The sequence below is a fragment of the Canis aureus genome, chromosome 14 (genome assembly GCF_053574225.1).
Source record: "Canis aureus isolate CA01 chromosome 14, VMU_Caureus_v.1.0, whole genome shotgun sequence".
Classification (NCBI taxonomy): domain Eukaryota; kingdom Metazoa; phylum Chordata; class Mammalia; order Carnivora; family Canidae; genus Canis; species Canis aureus.
The window spans coordinates 11,646,149-11,668,040 of NC_135624.1; the positions used below are offsets into that span (position 1 = coordinate 11,646,149).

A 21,892-nucleotide genomic window follows, 5' to 3' on the forward strand; every position below is an offset into this window, starting at 1 on the left:
ATATAACCCTGTGCTAACCGTACTTTACACATTTTACCTAATTTAATCCTTAAAACACAGCCCTACAGACAGATAATACTGTTACCTCCATATCACAGATTAGGAACAGAGCCTGAGAGAGAGAATTTGTCCCAGGCTACTCTGGAACTCAGGCAGTGTGGCTCTAAAATCTCTGCTGCCCAATGACCTTACCTTCTGGATTTGGGAAACTCAAATTGGATTTGGGTCCCCTGGATGGCTCAGTCAAGTGTCTGACTCTTCATTTTGGCTCAAGTCACAATTTCAGGGTCATGGGATCAAGCCACACATTAGGCCCTATGCTCAGCAAGGAGTCTGCTTAAGATTCTCACTCTCCCTCTGCCCCTCCCCAGCTTGTGCATGCTCTCTTCTCAAATCATCGTTTTTAAAAAGATCTACTCCTAACCACTCTAGTGTAATTTATACCCATCTAGTTCCTAGATAGTTACTAATATTGGTTTTTAAAAACTTTGCTTTTTTTTTTAAGGATTATTTAGGGGTAGAGTATTGCTTTTTTCCCTAAATGTATGGCTAAAGAAAACTTCCACAAAGAATAATTTTGAACTTTTTTAATGCATGAAAAGATCATCTCAGAAACAGAACAGATACTGACTTTTTAACGATGAAGCATTATATAAAGAAGCCCCCTCCCCACTTAGTAAATAGGAATATAGTGTAAATAGATTGAAAGGAGGTGAAAACTTTAGGATTCAATGCAAATCCTAAAGTAGTATACAACATTCATATATGGCTTCTTATCTCATAGCAATAGTATTCTCATAATGATGTATATGACATTCATACTTATGGTAAGATGCTTTTGACTCAAAAGTTAAACAAAAATGGTGGAGAGGTAGTTTTGCCAATGCAAGGTGAGAAAAAAGGCTTTACCTTGCTTTTTTTTCCCTTAAACATCTGTAACCATTTCACTTTGTTCTAATTTTCTTCTGAATTAGTCAAGACAACAATGATGCTTTTAGAAGCCAATTTCAAAACCCTCTAGGAATGGATTCCCCCAACTACACAATGATGTTTTTGACACAACTCCTCTGAAAGTCCCCTGGAAGGCTCCACAGTGTTCTTCTGTCTTGGAAAGGTTACCGATTTTGGCTCCAAGAAGACCTGTTAAGATCTGACCAGCAGTTATAGGGATCCATTCCTATTTTCTCCTCGAATTCTATGCATGGTCTCATGATGGTAATTTCTACAGTGACCCAAGAATATTGTTATGTACCCTGTCATGGTAAGTCAGGGATGGCTTTAAATAAATGCGTGTGTGTGTGTGTATAATAAAGTTTGAAACAAAAGTTTGAAAAATTCTCTAGCTAGGCAGTGAGACAGCATGATGAGTACTAGAAGGGACTGCATGTCATTCCTCATGTTTTCAATTGTGTTTCATAAAGTCCTCACATCTCAGATGGAAAGGGAGTTTCCGCTTCTGCCTATCACATGCTTTATCTGCATGAGGAGACAGAGGGGGGAAGGTCTACTGATATTCAAATTCTTTGACACTGGTCATTTGAGCCTATGTACAAACTAGCTTATCCTATTTTTACAAAGGGAAATAAGCCCTCAAAAGAAAAGTTAAATGTCAAGGGGCAACAAAACATTGGTCAATTCGCAAATCTAGAACAGTCATTTACTGGACAATGGTTAGGAACCACTAGAAACAAAGTGACATTAATTGGGGATGACTTGTTACACATCAGAAAGCATAAATATACAGTAAGTAGGAGGTTTATATGTTGCCCCACAGAATATGTACAAGTTGGAGCTACTGTGAGGCTGAGCAGGAATTCCTGGACCATACCCCCAGCTCAAAGCGGATCTCTGCATACATTTATCCTTGCAAATGCACAATGTGAGAAATCAAGGTTGCCAGTGAAACAGCACTTTGCCTGCTGAGTGTCTTCTTCCCCACAAATATGCACAAGTCTGTTCTCCAGTGGTGGTCTGTGGCCTCACAGCTCTTGCCCCCTCCATGGTGCCACGATCTCTCAGTGGCACATGGAGCCAAGGCATACGCTGGACCCCTACTTCTGCTTCCACTGGTTCGTAAGCTCCTGCCTTCACAGTCTCCAGATGCAAATCAAAGCATAAATAACAGGCCACGCTCGTGGCTCCTCCATTCACAAGGTTACTAGGAACAGATACTGGTCAAAGCAGCGCAAGTGCCACATGCCAGTGTCCAGGAGTGGAGAGTAGCTTTGTGCACTTTTGCAAAAATACCCCCCCCACAACAACAACAAAAAAATCTACCCTACATGTCTTTTATTTTACTGATTAGCCCTGTCTGTAGCTAGGAAGACACTGTGTTGCTCCTGGGCTCTTTCTATCAGCTTCCTCTTCTTTTTCTTGTTCTTCTTCTCCTTTGCCTTTGGGGCTCTCTTTCCTACAATGGGGGAAAGAGAAAGAAATGAAGACACGTCAGAAAAGAAAACACAAAACATTAAGACCTTTACACAAAGCCCATCTGGAAAACATCACCTATGGAAAAAGCAGCCTCAAAGAGAAAATTGTTCACATTAATTTTGACGGAATAATAATAATTTACTAAATTGGATATGCTGTCTAAAACAGAGACTGATCTTCCTGTTATAGGGAACTGGCATATTTAAAAACCTCCCAGCGGCCTGATCAGTCTTGCAAATATCATCCTGCCACAAAAATTCCATTTATCCCCTCCGACTTGTAACAATACTACCCTTTACTAGACATCTTTACATCTTTCTCCTGCTCCACATGTTGGTGGGTCGAAAGAAAATAAGCATCTATCTACAGTAAATATACCAGAAGTTTCAAACTCCTTTCTCCCTGCCCTCACCCCCAGGAGAAAAAAAAAAAAAAAGTCTTGCTTCTAACATTATTCCTTCCCTGCTCTCCAAATGCCCGCATATGAAATGACATAGGTGGAATACTTCTTTGTTTTCTATAAAAATTCATGAGGACACCATTCCTTATGTGGCTTATGGCCTCTTATACAAATCTTCTAGACCAGTTATTCTGATTATTGTGAGCAAGAAAAATTCTGGTTTGTCCTGAAGACCTGGCAATAGGTGTCTTACTACCAGAAGATCATGCCACCACATAAGCCTATTCTCCTCTTTGCTTCCACCATCAGGAAGACCAGACCATTAGCTAAATCGTTGAGATTTGTCTCCATCAGGAGTTTTTTAATATAGCTCTCCCTTTGCCTCCACTGTATTTCACTTCTTGGATCTTGTGGTGTGGTCCATAGTTTTTACAACATCTCAACATTTCAAGTATGTATACCAAAGATCGTGAGAGAAAAAAAATTTAGGTTCTAAACCCACAGGAATCATGGGAATTTTAGGACAGAAAAGAGCTTAAAGGTCACTGAGTTGTGCAGAAATTAAGTAATCACCATACACCTTCAGAAGAGAAAGATTCTTCCCTCAACAGACTGTCAACTTTCCTACTTCCATTTTAATTGTGTAGTCCTACATAACTTCTCTCTTTGGTGAAGTACAGCTCTTAGATATTATAGTAATCGGTACCACAAATAGGACATTCAGTTCTAACACATGCTTTCCATCCTTCCAAGACCCTTTATCACAGGGACATAGCTGGCCAGCTTTTCAGTTGAGACAATGGAGGTGGCAGCTGAGGTAAGAAAAGGAAAAGAAACAGGCCAGAAGTTAGGGAGCTAGATCTATGCCTTAGGAAAGCAGAATCATACTAGATTACAAGAGTCTAGAAGATTTCTAAACAAGGGAGGGATTTCTCATTTTGTTTGGGATGGAAAACCGTCACATGGTTGCCACATAGTTGACAGTTAACAAGCATTTGCAGAGTAAAACTTTATCACAAGATAAAGAATAATTTTAATAGGACACTAAAGCAAAATAATCAGAATATAATCATGCCCTCACAGTAAATTATGACAGCCCCTGAAGTTAATTTCTGGTTCTTATTAAATTCTAGCATTAGTGTTACATGGTATCTTGCCATCTTTAAACATAGTTAATCCTACCCAATGAAACCATAGTCCAAACCATCATTAATCAAAGAAGTGGTAAAGTTACTTTAGATATAATGATGAGACACACACCTAATGAAGACAGAGAGAGGAAATACTTAACATAAAATTTCATATTTTAAAAGAAGCTTCAGTTATAAAATTTTTAAAGATTTCCCTAGCTCTATATTTTCTCTAAACAAACAACAAAAACTTTAGTTAAAATCACTGCTGACTACACTGTAAAAATGAGCTGATGTTTAATTTAATCAAAGCCTGGAGTTTCTTTTAAAAGCAAATTGAAATTGAGTAAATGGAAAAATAATATTACTAGATGTTTAAATGTGTTAAGATAAAAATATGCTATTTGTTCAAGAAATCTATTCACATTCATCATTTCAGTTTTTCATGTGAAAAATGTACAGTACTTTCGCTAACAGAAAAATCTATGCTAAATAACTGGAAATTCTTATTTTAAGAGAGGGTCAATTTCATGCCACTTACCTAATATATCATTCTGATGTAATCGTCAATATCAAATGGTCCTCGGGTTTGCTGGCTGATATAATATAGTGTGATAGGAAAGTTACTCAATATTTGCATTAAAGAGTTCATGGTGTGGCCAAAATTTCAGCAATGCTTCTGGAAACTTACATAAAATAAGTTTTCAAGTTGTACAACTATTCCACTGGCAATAAGTTATATGGTACTGGTTTCAACTAAAGATGTTTGGGAGACCTAATTACAACCCTAAAAATTTTCCTCAGAAGTCTCTTTTGAATGACATCTCTATGCTATTGGTTCATTGCTTGGTTTTGTTTCTGGTCAGCCCCATTTCTCATGTAGGATACATTGCAAATACCAGAGAATTAAGATGGTTAGCCAAGATTTGACCACAGATAGGCCTAAATTAACTGAAAATATTTTGTGGTCCGTAGTAGACTATTTTGACTTAAAACCCAACTCAAGGTAATAAAAAAATACTAAAATAAAACCTAAGGTATAAAAAAGATCTTGTACATATTTTCTTCTGAACTCTGCTAAGATTTTCAAACCTAAGAAATTGGTAAGATTAAAGCTAACAGAAAATACAAATACTGTTTTGATCTATACATTTGAAAATATGTTATATTGAACATTCAAGTGTGCTAACTTATGTTTGTTTCTTTACACCTGTGGCTGTTTAGACTATGAGATTAGACTTGGAGAATGCCTTCTAGACTTTCAGATTATTTCACATTCTTAAGCACATTCACTCTGTACAGGAAGCATTTAAAGGCAAGTATGATGCCAGTCGCCCTAAGAGAAATTCAATTCATGGGTTTAGCTTTCTTTTTAGCTCACAAGTGACAGCCTGGAAACTATACTCCCAAGATCAGCAGAAAAAGGTTTGAGTTTAATGAGGACATTATCAGCCTCCAGCTATATCCAACTTTAATCACAAATTTGCATATCTTTGTCCTGAGTGCTTTAAGAATAGTGGCCTTGACAAATCACTGGTCAATCTCTTCAGCACTGTTCTATGGATGCAAGATGACTGGCTCAGATGTTACAGTTAAGGAAGCAATAGGGTTTAGTAGAGAAAGGCAGAAGGAAAGGGAGCCAATAGGTAAGCGTGGTCTTGTAACTAAGAGGTTTGTTGAGGCATCATACTTGTGACCCTCAGTTTTTACATTTATAGAATGAAAATGCTTGATCCTTTTTCACCAGAAAGTTGTATAAAATGTCATGAGCAAGACAAGATCATCATCAAAACAAAGTTAGAAAGATACCATCAAAACCACGCTCTAACCAACACAATTATATTGATTTGCACACATGTGGAAATGGTCCAACAGGATAACCTATCAACTCTTCTACAGAGAAAGGTGAACAGTCCCTTATGGAAATACTCCTAACGGCCAGCTGTAGATGACTGCTATTAGAAATAGGATAGAATATTTTCAACCAAGATATCAGGCAGACTCACAAATTACATGAAGCTGTGAAAATATGGACTCCACTGCCAGGCAGGCACGAACTTCATTCTTTCCTAAGCCCCAAAGTTGAGGAAAGTCTTCAAAAGGTTTTTCCCCTCACTAGGTTTAGGTAAGTTTTTACATAATTGGGATCAATGATTCTTGTGCATCTATCACTGAGGCACAAAGGTTATGTAGGGTTTCCAATAAAGAAGGACAAACATATGGTCTCATTCATTTGGGGAATATAAATAATAGTGAAAGGGAATAGAAGGGAAGGGAGAAGAAATGGGCAGGAAATATCAGAAAGGGAGACAGAACATAAAGACTCCTAACTCTGGGAAATGAACTAGGGGTGGTGGAAGGGGAGGAGGGCGGGGGGTGGAGGTGAATGGGTGACGGGCACTGAGGAGGGCACTTGACGGGATGAGCACTGGGTGTTATTCTGTATGTTGGCAAATTGAACACCAATAAAAAATAAATTTATTATTAAAATATATATATATAATTCAAAAAAAAAGATTACTAAGTGTTTTAAGGAAGACTTTCTTACGGTAAATGAAATGAGAGAATTTTGAAGAAAAAATTCAGTAGCTGTGACTACGAAACAAAAGTCCCTCCCTTTCTCTCCACACACACACACTTGCGCACATGCACTCATGGACACACACACACACACGGGAAAATAAGCCACAATTATGACAAATGTAATTTCCACTGCTAAAGCCACAACTGTGATGACAAAGGTGATCATCTGAAATCAGGACTAATTTATATTAAATTTTAATGCTATCTTTGTGATACTAACTTGAAACCTGGGTTTCACTGTATTTATGAAATTCACTAAGGAGACTTGGGGATCATTTCAGAGATTGGGTCATTCTTCAGAGCAGCTGAAATTGAGGGACAAAACCTGAAAACCACAAAGCTGGGGAGTTTCGTTATATTTCAGAGGACACGACTAGATGTAGAACAGAGAAATTTGCTTCCACTCTTCACAAGGACTGAGTTGTAGACAATGAATAGCAATTTTGAGCTATTTTCTCTTTCTCATATGGGCAGCTTGAGTTTGCCCAAGAATGAGTAGCAACAGATTTATTTATTTAAGAGTGATTGATGATTCTCTGGAAAAATGCCAGTTGGTTCCTAAATATTTTAAAAGCTCATAAAAAACAGACAAAAGACTTAAATATAATTCTTAAGGGAAATAAAAACAGCTAATAAATATATGAAACAATCGAATCTCACAATTAAAAGTGCCAAATAAAATGAATTGCCACTGCCAAGAATCTTAAAAGTAAAAAGTGAGAATGTGGTAAGACAGGCATCAGGATGCATTATAGAATATAAAATTGATACAGTCTTTCTAAAAGCCATCTGGCAATGTGTACAAAAGCATTAAAATATTCATAACTTTTGACTCAGATCTAGGAACTCATCCTAGGAAAATAATCTAGACTTGGACAGAGATTTATGCATAGAGATGTTTACTATAGAACTCTGAAAAATTGTAAATTACCAAAATGTCCTACTACACAATTTTTCATGACCTCTTTTTTATGATTACTGAAACAATAAGTGTTTTCTCAACTGTGAAGCATTTGTATCTTATGGTCACAGTGACTAAATTTTTTCCCCTAAGAGAAATTGCATGTCCCTAAAATTTATCATAAATAGGCATAAGGCAAAGGTTGTAAATCAAAACATTCCTCTTCCAGTGGGAAGCAGACTTTTGAGTAGAGTGGTCAATCATAATTGAATCTAAGATATAAAAACTTGAGAACTACTGAACTACCTGAACACTTTTAGCATTAAGAACGGATGTTAGTTCACAAAGCTGCTTTAATCTAGAAAGGTGTCCAAGTAGGCAAATATAATGAGCATGACTGGAATCTACCACAGTATATTCTACTTAGTCTAAAATAAAAATCCTCCACTGTCTCTAACGGTTCTTAATAACATATTAATGGTTATTTTACATCAGCTGAGCCTCAGAGAAAAGAGCCTGAATAAGCAAATGAATCTGCTCTGTCTCCTTATTTATAGCACAAGGTTCTTTAGTGTTCTTAGTGACATTTATCTGATTTTTAATAACATCTTTTCCACTATAAATACTGCATAGATAGAAGGGTTTCAAAGGACTGACAAATCCTTCATTCAGTGACTGTCTCCTGACTGTGATCAAATTGTTTTTGAGAACAAAAGAATCTAGACACAAACCAACAAATTTTGAAGTGCTAAAAAATAATAAGCTATATGCTGAGGAGATTTTAGTGGGCATCTTGAACTTTGAGTTATATTGTGAAAATCTTCCATGTGGTCACTTAGTCATTTCATCTTAATAAAAGAGCATGTGGGGGCAGCCCGGGTGGCTCAGCGGTTTAGCGCCACCTTCAGCCCAGGGCCTGATCCTGGAGACCCGGGATCAAGTCCCCCGTCGGGCTCCCTGCATGGAGCCTGTTTCTCCCTCTGCCTGTGTCTCTGCCTCTCTCTCTGTCTCTCATGAATAAATAAATAAATAATAAATCTTTAAAAAAATCTATAAAAGAGCATGTGCTTCAAAGATCTACACATAACCCAGAGATAACTCGCAAGTAGTTGTTTTGCTTACAAGGGTATTTGCAGGGAGCAACAACCATCCAAAATAAAAAAACAATTGACAGAATGGACTTCTCTAAATATGTAAACATGAAAATCATTCAGAATTCCTATGTATGTTTATGATAATTTGTAAGGAACTAATTCAATAAGCCAATTATGACCGTGTGTTACTATTTGTAAAACTTGCCACATTGTTATTGTAAAAAGAATAGTATGAAATGGCTTTGTCTATAAGACCTCTCCAATCTTCCTATATTAGATGTCTACCCTGTTTTGTCGAAAGGAAGCCCCACTTGGTTTAAAGTCTTGTTTCATGTTCAGTGTTATGAAAATGGAAGAAAAGAAAAGCTTATCCTAAAGATTACCTGAACCTTTACAAATAAGGATTCCTGGACATGGTCTTGCAAAATTTCCCCATTTTATAGCTCTGAAGAAAAATCCCCTGCTACAGACTCCCCAAACCCTACAAACTCATTTGAAGTCGCAAGGACTACAGAAAAGTAATTTGAATCAGATCTTGGTTTCTTCCATATAATTTTGGCCATTCCATTTGATTTAATATAAACTCTTAGATATCTGGTACTTCAAAAAAAATCAGTTTAAAGATAAGATTCTATGGAGTTTAAGATAGGTGAGAATAAATAAACAAGTAGAGGTGGTTTCAAGAATACCTATGGTTCTTTCATAATAACTAAGTTACTGCTTAGTCACTAATGACAGTGACAAGGTGGCAGAGACACATTATACTCCACCATTTCACTTGTGAGAAAATAAATACATAACTCTACCACAAGGGGGCAATAATTCACTTTTACGGTAAGGATCTCTGGTGTAAAATGCCTGCAGGGGAGCTCTGGAGCTCTCACTTCTTACTTTTAACCCCAGTTAGAGGCTTTTCTTTTTCCTTTAAAGCCAAAGATAAGCTCTATACCAAAATGTCCTACTACATAATTTTTCATGACCTCTTTTTTATGATTACTGAAACAATAAGTGTGTTTTCAACTGTGAAGTATTTGTATCTTACAGTCACAGCGACTAAATTTTTTCCCCTAAGAGAAATTGCATGTCCCTAAAATTTATCATAAATAGGCATAAGGCAAAGGTTGTAAATCAAAACATAACTCTTCTAGTGGGAAGCAGCGGACTAAAGAATGGAGAACAAAGTCCAAGGGCAGCACAAGGAAAAGTATAACTGCACTGCTGTTGAAAAGATGTCTGAGGGTCAAGGGAACTAATAAGAAGTCAGATGAATGTGCTTTTCAAACAGTGAGTTAGGGTAAAAGCATTATTCTCACATCCAGGTTGCCATTTTATGGGGAAGTTAATACAAACTATTTGCAAAGAACAGCTCCTTTTCTTGGATCCCTTATCAATAAAAATAGAGTTGCAAAACTAAAAATGATCTTTGTTATATCTTCTGGTCCAGGGAGTGCCCACAGATTTAATATTAAGTATAAAAGCTGATTGTCACATGCTGATTGCTGACAAAGGGTTCTGATCATTTTGGCCTCCCAGGATGATGATCAGTTGGCCATGTTGGGGAGGGTAGAGAGACAGACTATGGCAGGTATTTGCTACCCCTACTGTAGTCCAATTCTGCTAAATGGTTAAGATACGAAGCAGATGAGGCACAGAAAACTCGAGCAACCTACCCACATTCCTACAGCTTCCTAGCAGCTGAGCTAGACTGGCAATCAGGTCTCAAGGTCTCTCTTATGTACCTTTCCAGCTTTAAAGGTCACTGGATAAGAACATAGTTTAGAGTTATTATTCAAAAGAGGGAGAAAAGTGTTAAAAGATAATATTTCTCTGAACTTCATAACTGAAAACCCTCTATGAATTGCAAAATATCATCTGTAGCCTAAGACTTTCTGTAAATGTACACAGCATTAACTCAATGCTTACTCTTTTTCTTTTAGCAAGGTGCAATCTGGAAGTTTCTTAGGTAGGGTGATTGAGATGGTGGGCCTTCCTAATATGTATCATGTACTGTAAGCACTTTACATACATACCTTCCTAGCTGAATTTTGTGAAAAACATTCAGTACTCAAACCATTCTGCTGGAATGTTTCATAGCTACATACCCTAAATTCAAGCAGAAAAATTTGCAGAAAACTATGAGGCTCATTTGGCACTCTTCAGTTAAGTCAGAAAACATCCAGTTTTCAGAGAAAATGATACAACTGATTTCATTTGATAGGACCACCGGAAAACCAGAGAAGAATTTCAAGTCCCTCCATAGCTGACTTCGTACTGTACCAGAAGATACCTTTTAAGATAATTCTATTAGAATAAGAGGATTTAATACCTTCCTCTTGGTCTTCAATCAGTAACCATGAAATAAAAAAAGAAGTCCAAGATACTACATTTAGGACTATCATCATATGGCAAACATTTATTTAATTTGGATTCCACACAATTTCTGTGGAACTTAAAGACATACTTACAAGTAAAATGAATTAGCCATTTCTACTTTTTGGGTTAGAATGAGTCATCAGTCCAAGCCACTGCTCACGTAAGTAGCAAGCCTCACGTGAAGACAGCCAGCACAGGATTACATAAGGAAATGCCTGTTCTGTGAAGCATCATAAGTGTATTCCCTCCTCTGCCCTCAGCACATTAGCCCTCTTGCATTAAAAAAGTCATCATCTTCTGTTGCAATTTTGTTTGCCTATATGTCATGGCTACTATGCAAATAACTATAAATAGCTACACTTTAATGCCTGGTTAAACTCCTGGTGTTTCTAAAAATCAAATTGCAGATATTTATTCAAACTTAACTAAAAGAGGGATTGGAGCAAAGATATATGGACTAGATCTAAACACTGAATGTGGTAAGGAACCAAACCCACCATCCATCATAAAATGAACTCTCTTGCTCTTCCTGAACTCCATCCACATGGCTTCTACCCTCAACCTCAGCTTACATACTGTCTATAAAGGCAACCCTGGCCCTGAGGAAACCCCTTGACCTTTCTTTCAGCTTACCTCTCTCTTCTAACTACCTCAGTCTCTTGGTTTGATTGCATATTCCCCAGAGAGGGATTCAACATACCTTGTCAAAGAGCCTCAGATGCCTGGCCAGCCCCTAGGATGGGTCACTCTCAGGTCTAGCCTGGAGAGGGGGTGTGGGGTGGAGGGAGAATCATGTGACACTAGACTGAGCAGGCATCTAGGATACATTGTTAGGAACATTGGTTTGGGTGTCAAACCAACCTAGATTCAAAGCAGAGCTCTTCCTCTCAGAAGCTAGTGATCATTGGTAAGTTACTTTTCTAATGCTTAGTTTACTCATTTCTAAATTGATAATATCAAAGGTACCACCTATGAGGGGCAAAGAAAATATGTGTACAGTTCCAGATACTATACCTGGCGCATGAATGTTAATTATAGTACCAGGAGGGGCCCTCGTGTGTATTATTTCTAATCCTCAAGACAGCCTGCAAGGTAGGCATTATTTCCATTCTGCCAATGAGGAAGTAAGTTTAGAGAAGTTAATAGCTCAAAATCACATAGCTCGGCAATGATTCAAACCAACATCTGGCAGATTCTAAAACCCGTACTCTTTCCACTATACTATTTGGATCCCCTGTGCCCAGCAAAATGTCTTTGATCTCATAATCATTTAAATGGCTGCTGAACAAACAAATTAATAAGTAAATACTAGGCTGAAGAAAGGCATCAATCTTCCCAACCAGTCCCCCAGTATATCAGGGTTCCCTTGGGCCACATTGGTTTCCCAGTAGGCCTGGCCTACAATGTCCAGTTCTCATATTAATTATTCCCTGGGGTTAAGGCATTTAAAGCCTCAGTTTCCTGAGGTCAAGCAACACATTTAGCATTTCCAGCTCAGTATCAACAGTGCGCCTGTGGCAAAAACCAAGGGAAGAAAACACAGGATGTTTCTTTTTCAGCTGGGAGTTGGAAGTTTAGACCTGTGGTTCCAAAAGCCAGTTCATGGGCCAGACATAGAATCCTCCAGGGAGGTTTTTTTAAATATAGGCTCCCTAGCCATACACTGACTCCTGAGTGAAACCTTCAAGATGGAAAATCCAGAATGGTTTTTAAGCTTCAGAAGTAATGCAGCACAAAGTTAAGATTTTATGCAAGTCTAGAGCATAGAACTCTTTGGAAAAGGACATGGACAAGATAAAGAATGAACTTTGGAAGAGGATGTGAGAGCACTTCAAAAATAAATGGCAACCTCCTTCCCAACTGAGCTAAGAAATAGCTTCCAAATTGTGAAATGAAGCAAACCACTCTGTGCTGGGACTCCCTTGGTTCTGTTCGTGGTGATGCCCCCAAGAATCAGCAGACATCAAAGCTGCGCCTGTGTCAAAAGGAAGGTACATGCCCAGGAAAGGGGCCCCTCATCTTTATGCTCAAGCTAAGGTGTAGATCACTCACATTACATCAGACTCATTTTTCCTGTGTTTGTCTTCCAGAAACTTCCTTTATTCTACTGAGTCTCAAATTCATTCAATTAACAAGATTGTTTTGAAAGACAATCTGGTCTGCAGAAATTCTAAATTGACAAAAAAAGAAAACAAAATTGTGACTGAAAAAATTTAAACTATTATCAAGTTGGGGGCTTCTTCCTAACTAGGCTATGGAGTTGGCACTTCAAAAACTGGAAAGAGAAGAAAAGTACCCCTCAGACCAAGTGACACAAATATTGTGTCAAATATTTAATAGCAGGGGTGCCTGGGTGGCTCAGTCTGTTAAGCATCAGCCTTCGGCTCAGGTCATGATCTTAGGGTCCTGGGATGGAGCCCCACACTGGGTTCCCTGCTCAGCAGAGAGTCTGCTTCTCCCTCTGCCCCTTCTCCTGCTTATGCTCTCTCTCCCTCTCTCTCAAAATCTTTTAAAAAATCTAATGCCAGAGGTATTAAAATATTATATCTGTATTACAAGAAGGAGGCATAGCCCAAGTCTTTTTTTATTTTCTTTCAGAAAGGTACTCTAAGCTTCTTCCAAATTAAATAATCATCATCCACATCATCATCTGGTGTTAGCTGTGTGCCAGGTACTAAGTTTTACATAGAACTCATTTAATACTAAAAATACTCCATTGAAATAGATATTATCTTTAGTCCTACATTAAGATCACAGAGGTAAAGTAACCCAAGATGACAGAGACAGCATATGGCAGGGTTCAGATTTGGATTCAGGTAGTCCGGTCCCCAAGCTTACCCTCCTAACCATCATCCCATTCTCTCTCTCCCTCCTCTCCTCTCTCTCCCTCTCTCCTCACCTCAGTGTTATAAATGTGATGTCTAGAGAGAGAGGAGAGGAAGAGGTCAATGTTCTAACACTCTTCCCTTTAATCAGAGACTCCCACATGCTCTATGAACAGGCCATTCACAGTAAAATGGCTGGGCCATTAAATTCATAAAATGAAGGCTGGTCCCATCGTCATTTTGATACAAGACCAAGATGATAAAAGGCATTTTTTTCTCAACAGAGAAAAAATTCTTGCAGGACATGGAAAGTAAACAAGTATTTGCCAAAATGAATAGTCTCTATCTATAAGTAAAGGCTAAACAAATGTTACATTCACTGTACAATCTTTGTCAACCACCCAAGTAGCAGCAATGGATCTCAATTAGAGGGAAAATACTGGACAAGGAACTCTAAATAACATGTTCAACACACCTAATGATTATTAGAGATATCACATTTCTAAGGTTTTACAAAGTCTAAAACCTTGCTAAGTTATCTTGAATCCTAATATCTTTGTCTTTGCCAAATATTAAAAGAACAGAACGTGGGTAATTATTTTTTACAAACATCCTGGTGTTTAATAAAAAATATTTTACTCTCCAGAAAAAAGTATATTTTACTGTTAAACGTATCATACAAACTAAAATCAAAGGAAACTACTGCTCATGTACATATCCACATCCACACAGTAAATATCTGCAGTATTTCCCAAGCATTACTTCTATCACGATTTTCTAATCAGTTTTATTTAACGGAGATGTCAACGGAAATCATGAGAAACCAAATTTTACAATTAACATGAAAAAATGTAAGACCTCATGGAAACAATTTTAAAGATTTATTGATTTATTTTAGTGGGGAGGGGCAGAAAGAAAAGGAGAGAGATTCTCAAACAGTCTCTGCACTGAGCACAGAGCCCCACGCCAGGCTCAATCTCATGACCCTGAGATCACAGCCTGAGCTGAAAGCAAGAGTCCTTGCTTCACTATGACACCCAGAAGCTCTGTAATGATTTTAAGTGAATCTTCATTGAATCAGAGATCCAAGAGGAGATTCATCTTCCAAATTACTATACTTACAGTAAGGATATCACCTGGAGTTCCACTATAAAAAACTACATAAGGAGTATCAGTGAGCAATTATGTTTTAAAAAAAATAATAATTTAAAAAAAAGACTACCTTCTCACCATCTTGGCAGGGCAGCAGGCTCAGGACCCGTGTTGAAACAGGAGCTAAACTGATCAGTGTAGTTAAGTTAAAAATTCCCATTAACAGCCGAGGAGCGCCTGGGTGGCTCAGTCAGTTAAGCAACAGGACTCCTGATTTCGGCTCAGGTCATGATCTCTGGGTCCTGGGATTGAGCCCCACTTCAGGCTCCCTGCTGGAGATTCTCTTTCCCTCTCCCTCTGCCCCTCCCCCTGCTCGCTCTTCTTTCTTCCTCTAAATAAAAATAATTTTTTAAAAAATGCCTGTTAATGGTTGGAAGTCAGGAACACTGAAACTAGGAAACAGTGGGCAAAGCACTGCACATCCACTCTGCCCAGGTACTGCCCCTTTACTTCGCTTTCAATAATGCAATGCAGCCTAGCCAAATGAGGGGACTGAAAACAAAAATGTTAAAAAGAAAAAAAAAAAAACATTTTTAAAGGGACTTTTGGGAAAGGCTAGGAAAAGAAAGATGTCATGTCTCACAGGGCATTAAAAAAATCTTTTAAAAAGCAGAACCACAGTCTACCTTTCATTAAGTTGCTCATCAAAAGTAGATGAAGCTGCAGAGCTCTAACATCATTGTAATAACTCCTTTATTAGGGAAGTCAGACACTGAGTTACTGAGATGTAAAAAAGCTTTCCTGCTTTGCCATTTTCAAAAATTAGGTAACCAGTTTTTCTGACAGTAGAAGACAGAAGACAAGGGATGATTAAGAAACTCTGGAAATCACTTCCAATCAGTTTGATTCTAAACATAAAACTGATAAAATGTATCAGTGATAAATGGTAAGGATTCGTACTTATATTTTGATATACTCATCACCTCATAAAAAAGTATCTTTAACTGCCTTAAAGTAAGCATTTTCCAAGACTATCGAAAAATTCTAAAAACCACCAAAATAGGCATGCCCAGGGCTCATCGTTTAAATGTTTTATTAAAAGCTAAATTGTAGCATAAATTAACTATTTTTTCTTTCTTTGAAAGACAACTGCAGTTATATTTTAATGACCAATTTAATCTTAAATGCTAGGTCACTGGCAGGCAGTTTCAATAGCCATGAAATAGCCCATCCTAAAAATTCCTGTGCAGTTTCTCTGAGGTGTGTGCATGTGTATTCATAAGCACATGTGCATCTAAAACATAGCCTTCCATAAACTGTACCTGGATATACTGTTTGAGAAAACTGTTTACTTACGCTTAAATATGTATGTGTGCATCTCAGAACATAAAACTAGAGAGGAAGATTCACCATGAGAGATTCCCAACTCTGGGAAACAAAGGGTTGCCGAAGGGGAGGTGGGTAGGGGGATGGGGTAACTGGGTGACAGGCATTAAGGAGGGCACATGATGTGATGAGCACTGGGTGTTATACTATATACTATATCTTGGCAAATTGAATTTAATAAAAAAATCAAATTGAAAAAAAGCATAAAATTATATTTTTAGGATTATGACCAAATTATATATTTCTTAAAATATAACATTAAAAATTCTGGGGGTTTAATCATAAACTCAAAAAGAGTTGCAAAGTTATTATGGTAAAAGTTTATGGTTTGGAGTCATAACTAATCAGTGCTACTTTTCTGGCTCTCACAAAAAATATTTTACCCTGAACAGCGAAGTTCCTCCAAGGATCCAGTTTTTATGCCATAAAGTATGGAAAAACAATTCCTACTAAGGGCAGAGCAGGACTTTAGATCTCTTTCCCAGTACTGTATTTACAAACAAACAAAATATGGATGAGGAAAGTGAGGGAGAAATAAATATTATGGCTTCCATTCAACTCAAATACAAATTTGTCTAAGGGACCATTTCATAAATATCTCATGTAGATATCACTAAGGTCACAGAATTGACAGGGAAGCATTTTATTCATGATAGGATATGATTTTCAAAGCTTTACCATAACACTACTTGTTAAAACTTAAAAGCAGATACAAAGATTACTTTGTCATAGATCCTATTCTAAGGATTTCCATTATAGAAACACTACAGAGACTAATCATAAAGAGTTTCTGAAAACTTAATCCTCTAGGGAAGTCTGCAATGGAGAGGTTACAAAAGCAAAATGGCAACATTTGGATTGTCGCCATTGTGTTCTCAGCCTCAAAGTTAAGGTAAAAGACAGTTTGAGGATGTTAATATTGTATTGAAGGCTGGAAATTTGCTAAAAGAAACTTCAGGTGCTCTCATCACACACGTACAAAAGGTATAGGAGTGCTAAGAGTGGGCATCCTCTCAAACACCACACGTCCTTGGTGACCGCTGCAGGGGTCCACAGAAGCTGTGAGGGCTGTCAGGGACCTCAGTAGCAGGTCCAAGTTCAGAGTCTAGGGACCAAAGCAGGCAGCATTGGTGGCTGGAGCCTGTGATGTGCACACATTTGGCCACAGGGAACCAGCTGCAGGTGCCTGGTTAGTGGCAGAGGCCAGCTGCAGACACACACATGGTGGTGGGAGCCAGGACAAAGGGCAAAGGTTAAGGCCAACTGCAGATGCCCTGGAAGCTTTGGGAGCCCTGGCTGTCAGTATGCACCCCTGTGGCTCCTGGTTCTAGTCACTGGCGCACAGCAGTAGAGGCTGGTGTAAGGAGTCAGAGTGGGTGTGGGTACACAGCCGGGGTAACTAGCTACTGGTGGGCTCAGTGGTACAGGCCAATGACAGGAACCAGGGCTAGACCCGGGTCCACGGGCAGCTGCCAGGGCCCTGGCTGTGTGCATGCCTTCCTGAGGCTGCATGGTCCCTCCATGGGCATGCGCATAGCAGCAGAGGCCAGTGACAGAGGTTAGGCTAGAGGCACACAGGTACACAGCTAGAGGTGCTAGTGCTAGTGAGCCCAGTGGTGCAGGCCAATGATAGGAAACAGGGCCAGATTCAGGCCCACAAACAGCTGTGGGTGCTGTGGCTATGGGCACACACTTTCATAGCTGTTCTCACCATAGGTGCACACGTGGCAATGGAGGCCAGGGATGGGCAGCAGCCCAGCAGCATTTAAGTGCATGGGGGAAGGGAGGGGCTAGCCCCAAGAGCACTCACAGCAGTGAGGGTCCCCTGGGGATGTTCTAAGCTGGTGTCTTGTGCTCACATAGCCATGGAGGCCCAGACTGGCTTTCTGTGTGGGTCCTGGGCTCTTAGCAAGGGTTTAGGGCAGGGAGCGGGTAAGGACTCAGGCAGCTGGTATCAGCAAACATGAATACCTGTGGGGCAAAAACTGGTGAAATTCATGAAGAGTCTGGGTGACCCTTGGTTTCTTCACTGGCGAAAGCTACTAGTGTCACCTGTGGAACAGGTCACTGGGAACTGTGGGGCCTCCCACTGGGCGGCTGATACTGGTAGCTCCTGCTTTTCTGCCTTGTTCTTAACCGTCATTTATACATCTTAGCTTTGCTGGTCTCTGGGTGGGGTGATGGAAGTGGGTCCTTCATGCAGCACCCCAAAAGGCTGGGGAAGCTGAGAGGGGAACACTCTCTAGCTTGGTCTTTTCTCTTGGCTCTGACCAATACAGTCATGGGAGATGGAATGCTAAGGGCAACATGCACATGAGAAAATGCTCTGCATCACTGGCCATCAGGGAAATACAAATCAAAACCACAATGAGATACCACCTCACACCAGTGAGAATGGGGAACATTAACAAGGCAGGAAACAACAAATGTTGGAGAGGAGGTGGAGAAAGGGGAACCCTCCTGCACTGTTGGTGGGAATGTGAACTGCTGCAGCCACTCTGGAAAACTGTGTGGAGGAGCTCTTGGCAAGGCTCAAAGTGTTTAAAATAGACCTGCCCTACGACCCAGCAATCGCACTGCTGGGGATTTACCCAAAGATACAGATGCAGTGAAACACCGGGACACCTGCACCCCGATGTTTCTAGCAGCAATGTCCACAATAGCCAAACTGTGGAAGGAGCCTCGGTGTCCATCGAAAGATGAATGGATAAAGAAGCTGTGGTCTATGTATACAATGGAATATTCCTCAGCCATTAGAAACGACAAATACCCACTATTTGCTTCGACGTGGATGGAACTAGAGTATTATGCTGAGTGAAATAAGTCAATCGGAGAAGGACAAACATTATATGGTCTCATTCATGTGGGGAATATAAAAATTAGCAAAAGGGAATAAAGGGAAAGGAGAGAAAATGAGTGAAAAGATCAGTGAGGGTGACAAAACATGAGAGACTCCTAACTCTGGGAAATGAACAAGGGGTAGTAGAAAGAATTGTGAAAGGGGAGATGGGCAGGGGGTCGGGGTGACTGGGTAATGGGCATGCTTGGAGGGATGAGCACTGGGTGTTATGCTAAATGTTGGCAAATTGAACTCCAATAAAAATTAAAAACAAAAACAAAAACAAAAAAAGAAACTTCTTTCTTCCCTTTTTGATCATTTACTCTCAAGTTTGTCACACAGCATTGCCGAAGTTTCTTAAGTGGACCCCAGAGCTCTCCCAGAGTTGTTTTTGTTTGCAGATATTTGGAGAGAACTGAAGGCTGAGGTCTCCTCCTCTGCCATTTTGACGATGCCATCAATAATCTATTTTATAAACTAAGTGGTGGGTACAGGGTTTTTATTCTATCATTGTTCTTTAAACTTTACTTATAAATTATATGTACATTTTGGCAGCTATGATATTTAAAAATACAAAATCACTGTAAAATGTTTAAAGCTCCTAGAATTAACCATTGTTAACCAAAGACATACCTATAAATACTCATGTGTGTGTTTTAAACAAAAATGTTTCCATATCATGAATGCTAATCAACTACTAGTTTTTTTTTTAATAAATTTATTTTTTATTGGCGTTCAATTTGCCAACATACAGAATAACACCCAGTGCTCATCCCGCCAAGTGCCCCCCTCAGTGCCCGTCACCCACTCACCCCATCCCCCGCCCTCCTCCCCTTCCACCACCCCTGGTTCGTTTCCCAGAGTTAGGAGTCTTTATGTTCCGACTCCCTTTCTGATATTTCCTACCCATTTCTTCTCCCTTCCCTTCTATTCCCTTTCACTATTATTTATATTCCCCAAATGAATGAGAACATATAATTCAACTACTAGTTTCTTAGGATATCTTAACAAAGGTTCCCCCACCACCAACACCACCAAAAAATGAGTACATTGGCATCACAGTTTGTAATTGTTACATATTTGAGTATCTTTATGTCCTTTCACTACAGGAACCCTCAGTATCCGGATATAATCCATTCCTGAAAACGTAATGAATAGAACATTTTTGGGTAGTAGAACCCGTCTTCCACTTTGAAATGGAAAAAGTAGTTTATTTCCGGTTTATGAAACTATACCAACTAGTTTTCCAGAACACCACTAAAATCCTTAGTAAGGATCTATTTAATAATCCAACCAAGGGTTTCTGAATAAAAATCATTTAAATAGCCAAATTACCTAATTTAGTAAAACCAAACAAACTCTTTGCTAGGTGTGTTTTGTGTTAACCCAGCAATGGCACTCTATGGGTATGGGAAAGCTTCCACATTTGGGAAATAGAGTAGTTCTCTGGCAGTGTGACCTCAGGGTATGATGTTCTTGGTTCCTTGTATGCATATGTCACTCCAGGGGTGGAGTGTGTTGCTCCGCTGAGTCTGGGCTGACCTTAACAACTTGCATGACAGAGGTGATGTTCTAGGACTTCTTTTCTAAGAAGCCTTGCAGCTTCATTCTGGGTGATGAAACCCAAGCAAAACCCATGGAGAAACTATGTGGATAGAGAGATGCTCAACCAGCACCAAATGTTCCAGCCATGCCAGCCCAGGAACCACACGGGAGGGTAAGAAGCCTCCAGATGTATCCATCTTCAGCAAAGGACAAAACAGAATGAACACCTCCCAAGTGAGAGCCTCTAACTGCAACCTGTCAGCCATCAGATCATGAGAAATATTTCTTTTACAAGAAGAAATTATTTTAAGCTACTAATTTACTAAGTTTAAGCTACCAAGTTTGGATTCTTTGTCATGCAGCAATAGATAGCCAGAATATGCATTTTCCTATTGGGAGAACCAGTGGGTGAGATTTCCCACATGTCCTTCTTGCCTGGACTCACACTCTGTGAATCCATTATGATAGGGTTCCTTTCATAAATCTGGAGTGAAAATTTTTGCCAGTAATTACATTAAATGTTGCAACAGTGACAATTCTGGTAGCACGGAGTACCAGTAAAGATCACGTGGCTGGATGACAAGATTATCTAGTTACATCCTTCATCTTTCAAAAGGTAGATGCTAGTTCACTTTTTTTTTTTTTTACACTAAAACTGCAAGTCTCAGCTTGATTTTTATTTTCATAGATGTTTGTGGAATTTTTTCTTCATCTCTCTTATTCAAATGTTTTTGCCAGGCTGAGAAAATTATCTCTGGCTCTATAAACTAGGCTCTTCATTTTTCCACTGAATTTTTTTTATTGTTATCAGCTTTTCCACCATCATTTTCATCAATTTGTCCTTATCTTCTAAAATGTTATTATTTTCTCAAGATTTTCCTTGGTATCATTAATCTATTTTCCAAATGATCAATGCTGTATTGGACATTCCCCCAGCAAACACTGTGATGGGCTGTTCTAGGCTTAGCTTGCTATCATTCTTTATCTCGCCTGACCTCCCTTCTCATGGGATCACATCGTCCATCAATCTCAACTCAGGCGCTACTGCTTTCTAACCTAATTTACAAAGAGGTCTACTCTACATCCTACTGAGGACAAACTTTACATTTTTCTTCTGTTCTTCTCATGCAGAAATATCAGGAGTCTGAACTTTGCAGCTTTTGAATTATTTTCCTCTCATTCTACAATAATTATTCCATAAATTCTTTTTTCCCCTTCAAAAAAGAGCAAGTTTACTCAGATCTAGGAGTTAAATTGTGAGGGCTGCCTTAGGACCCGCTCTCTGTCCATCTGC

At 39.1% G+C, this 21,892-nt stretch overlaps 1 protein-coding gene across 3 annotated transcripts in view; it reads right to left on the minus strand.

Moving 5' to 3' along the window:
* Positions 1 to 572: 572 nt before the first annotated feature.
* RSPO2 (R-spondin 2) overlaps positions 573 to 21,892 on the minus strand; it is a 143,677-nt gene continuing 122,357 nt past the window's right edge. For all 3 annotated transcript variants that reach the window (XM_077846963.1, XM_077846962.1, XM_077846964.1), the window contains one exon: positions 573 to 2,410. In XM_077846963.1, the coding sequence (XP_077703089.1) occupies positions 2,295 to 2,410 (116 nt within the window). In that variant the 3' untranslated portion in view covers positions 573 to 2,294. The remainder of the gene's footprint in view (positions 2,411 to 21,892) is intronic.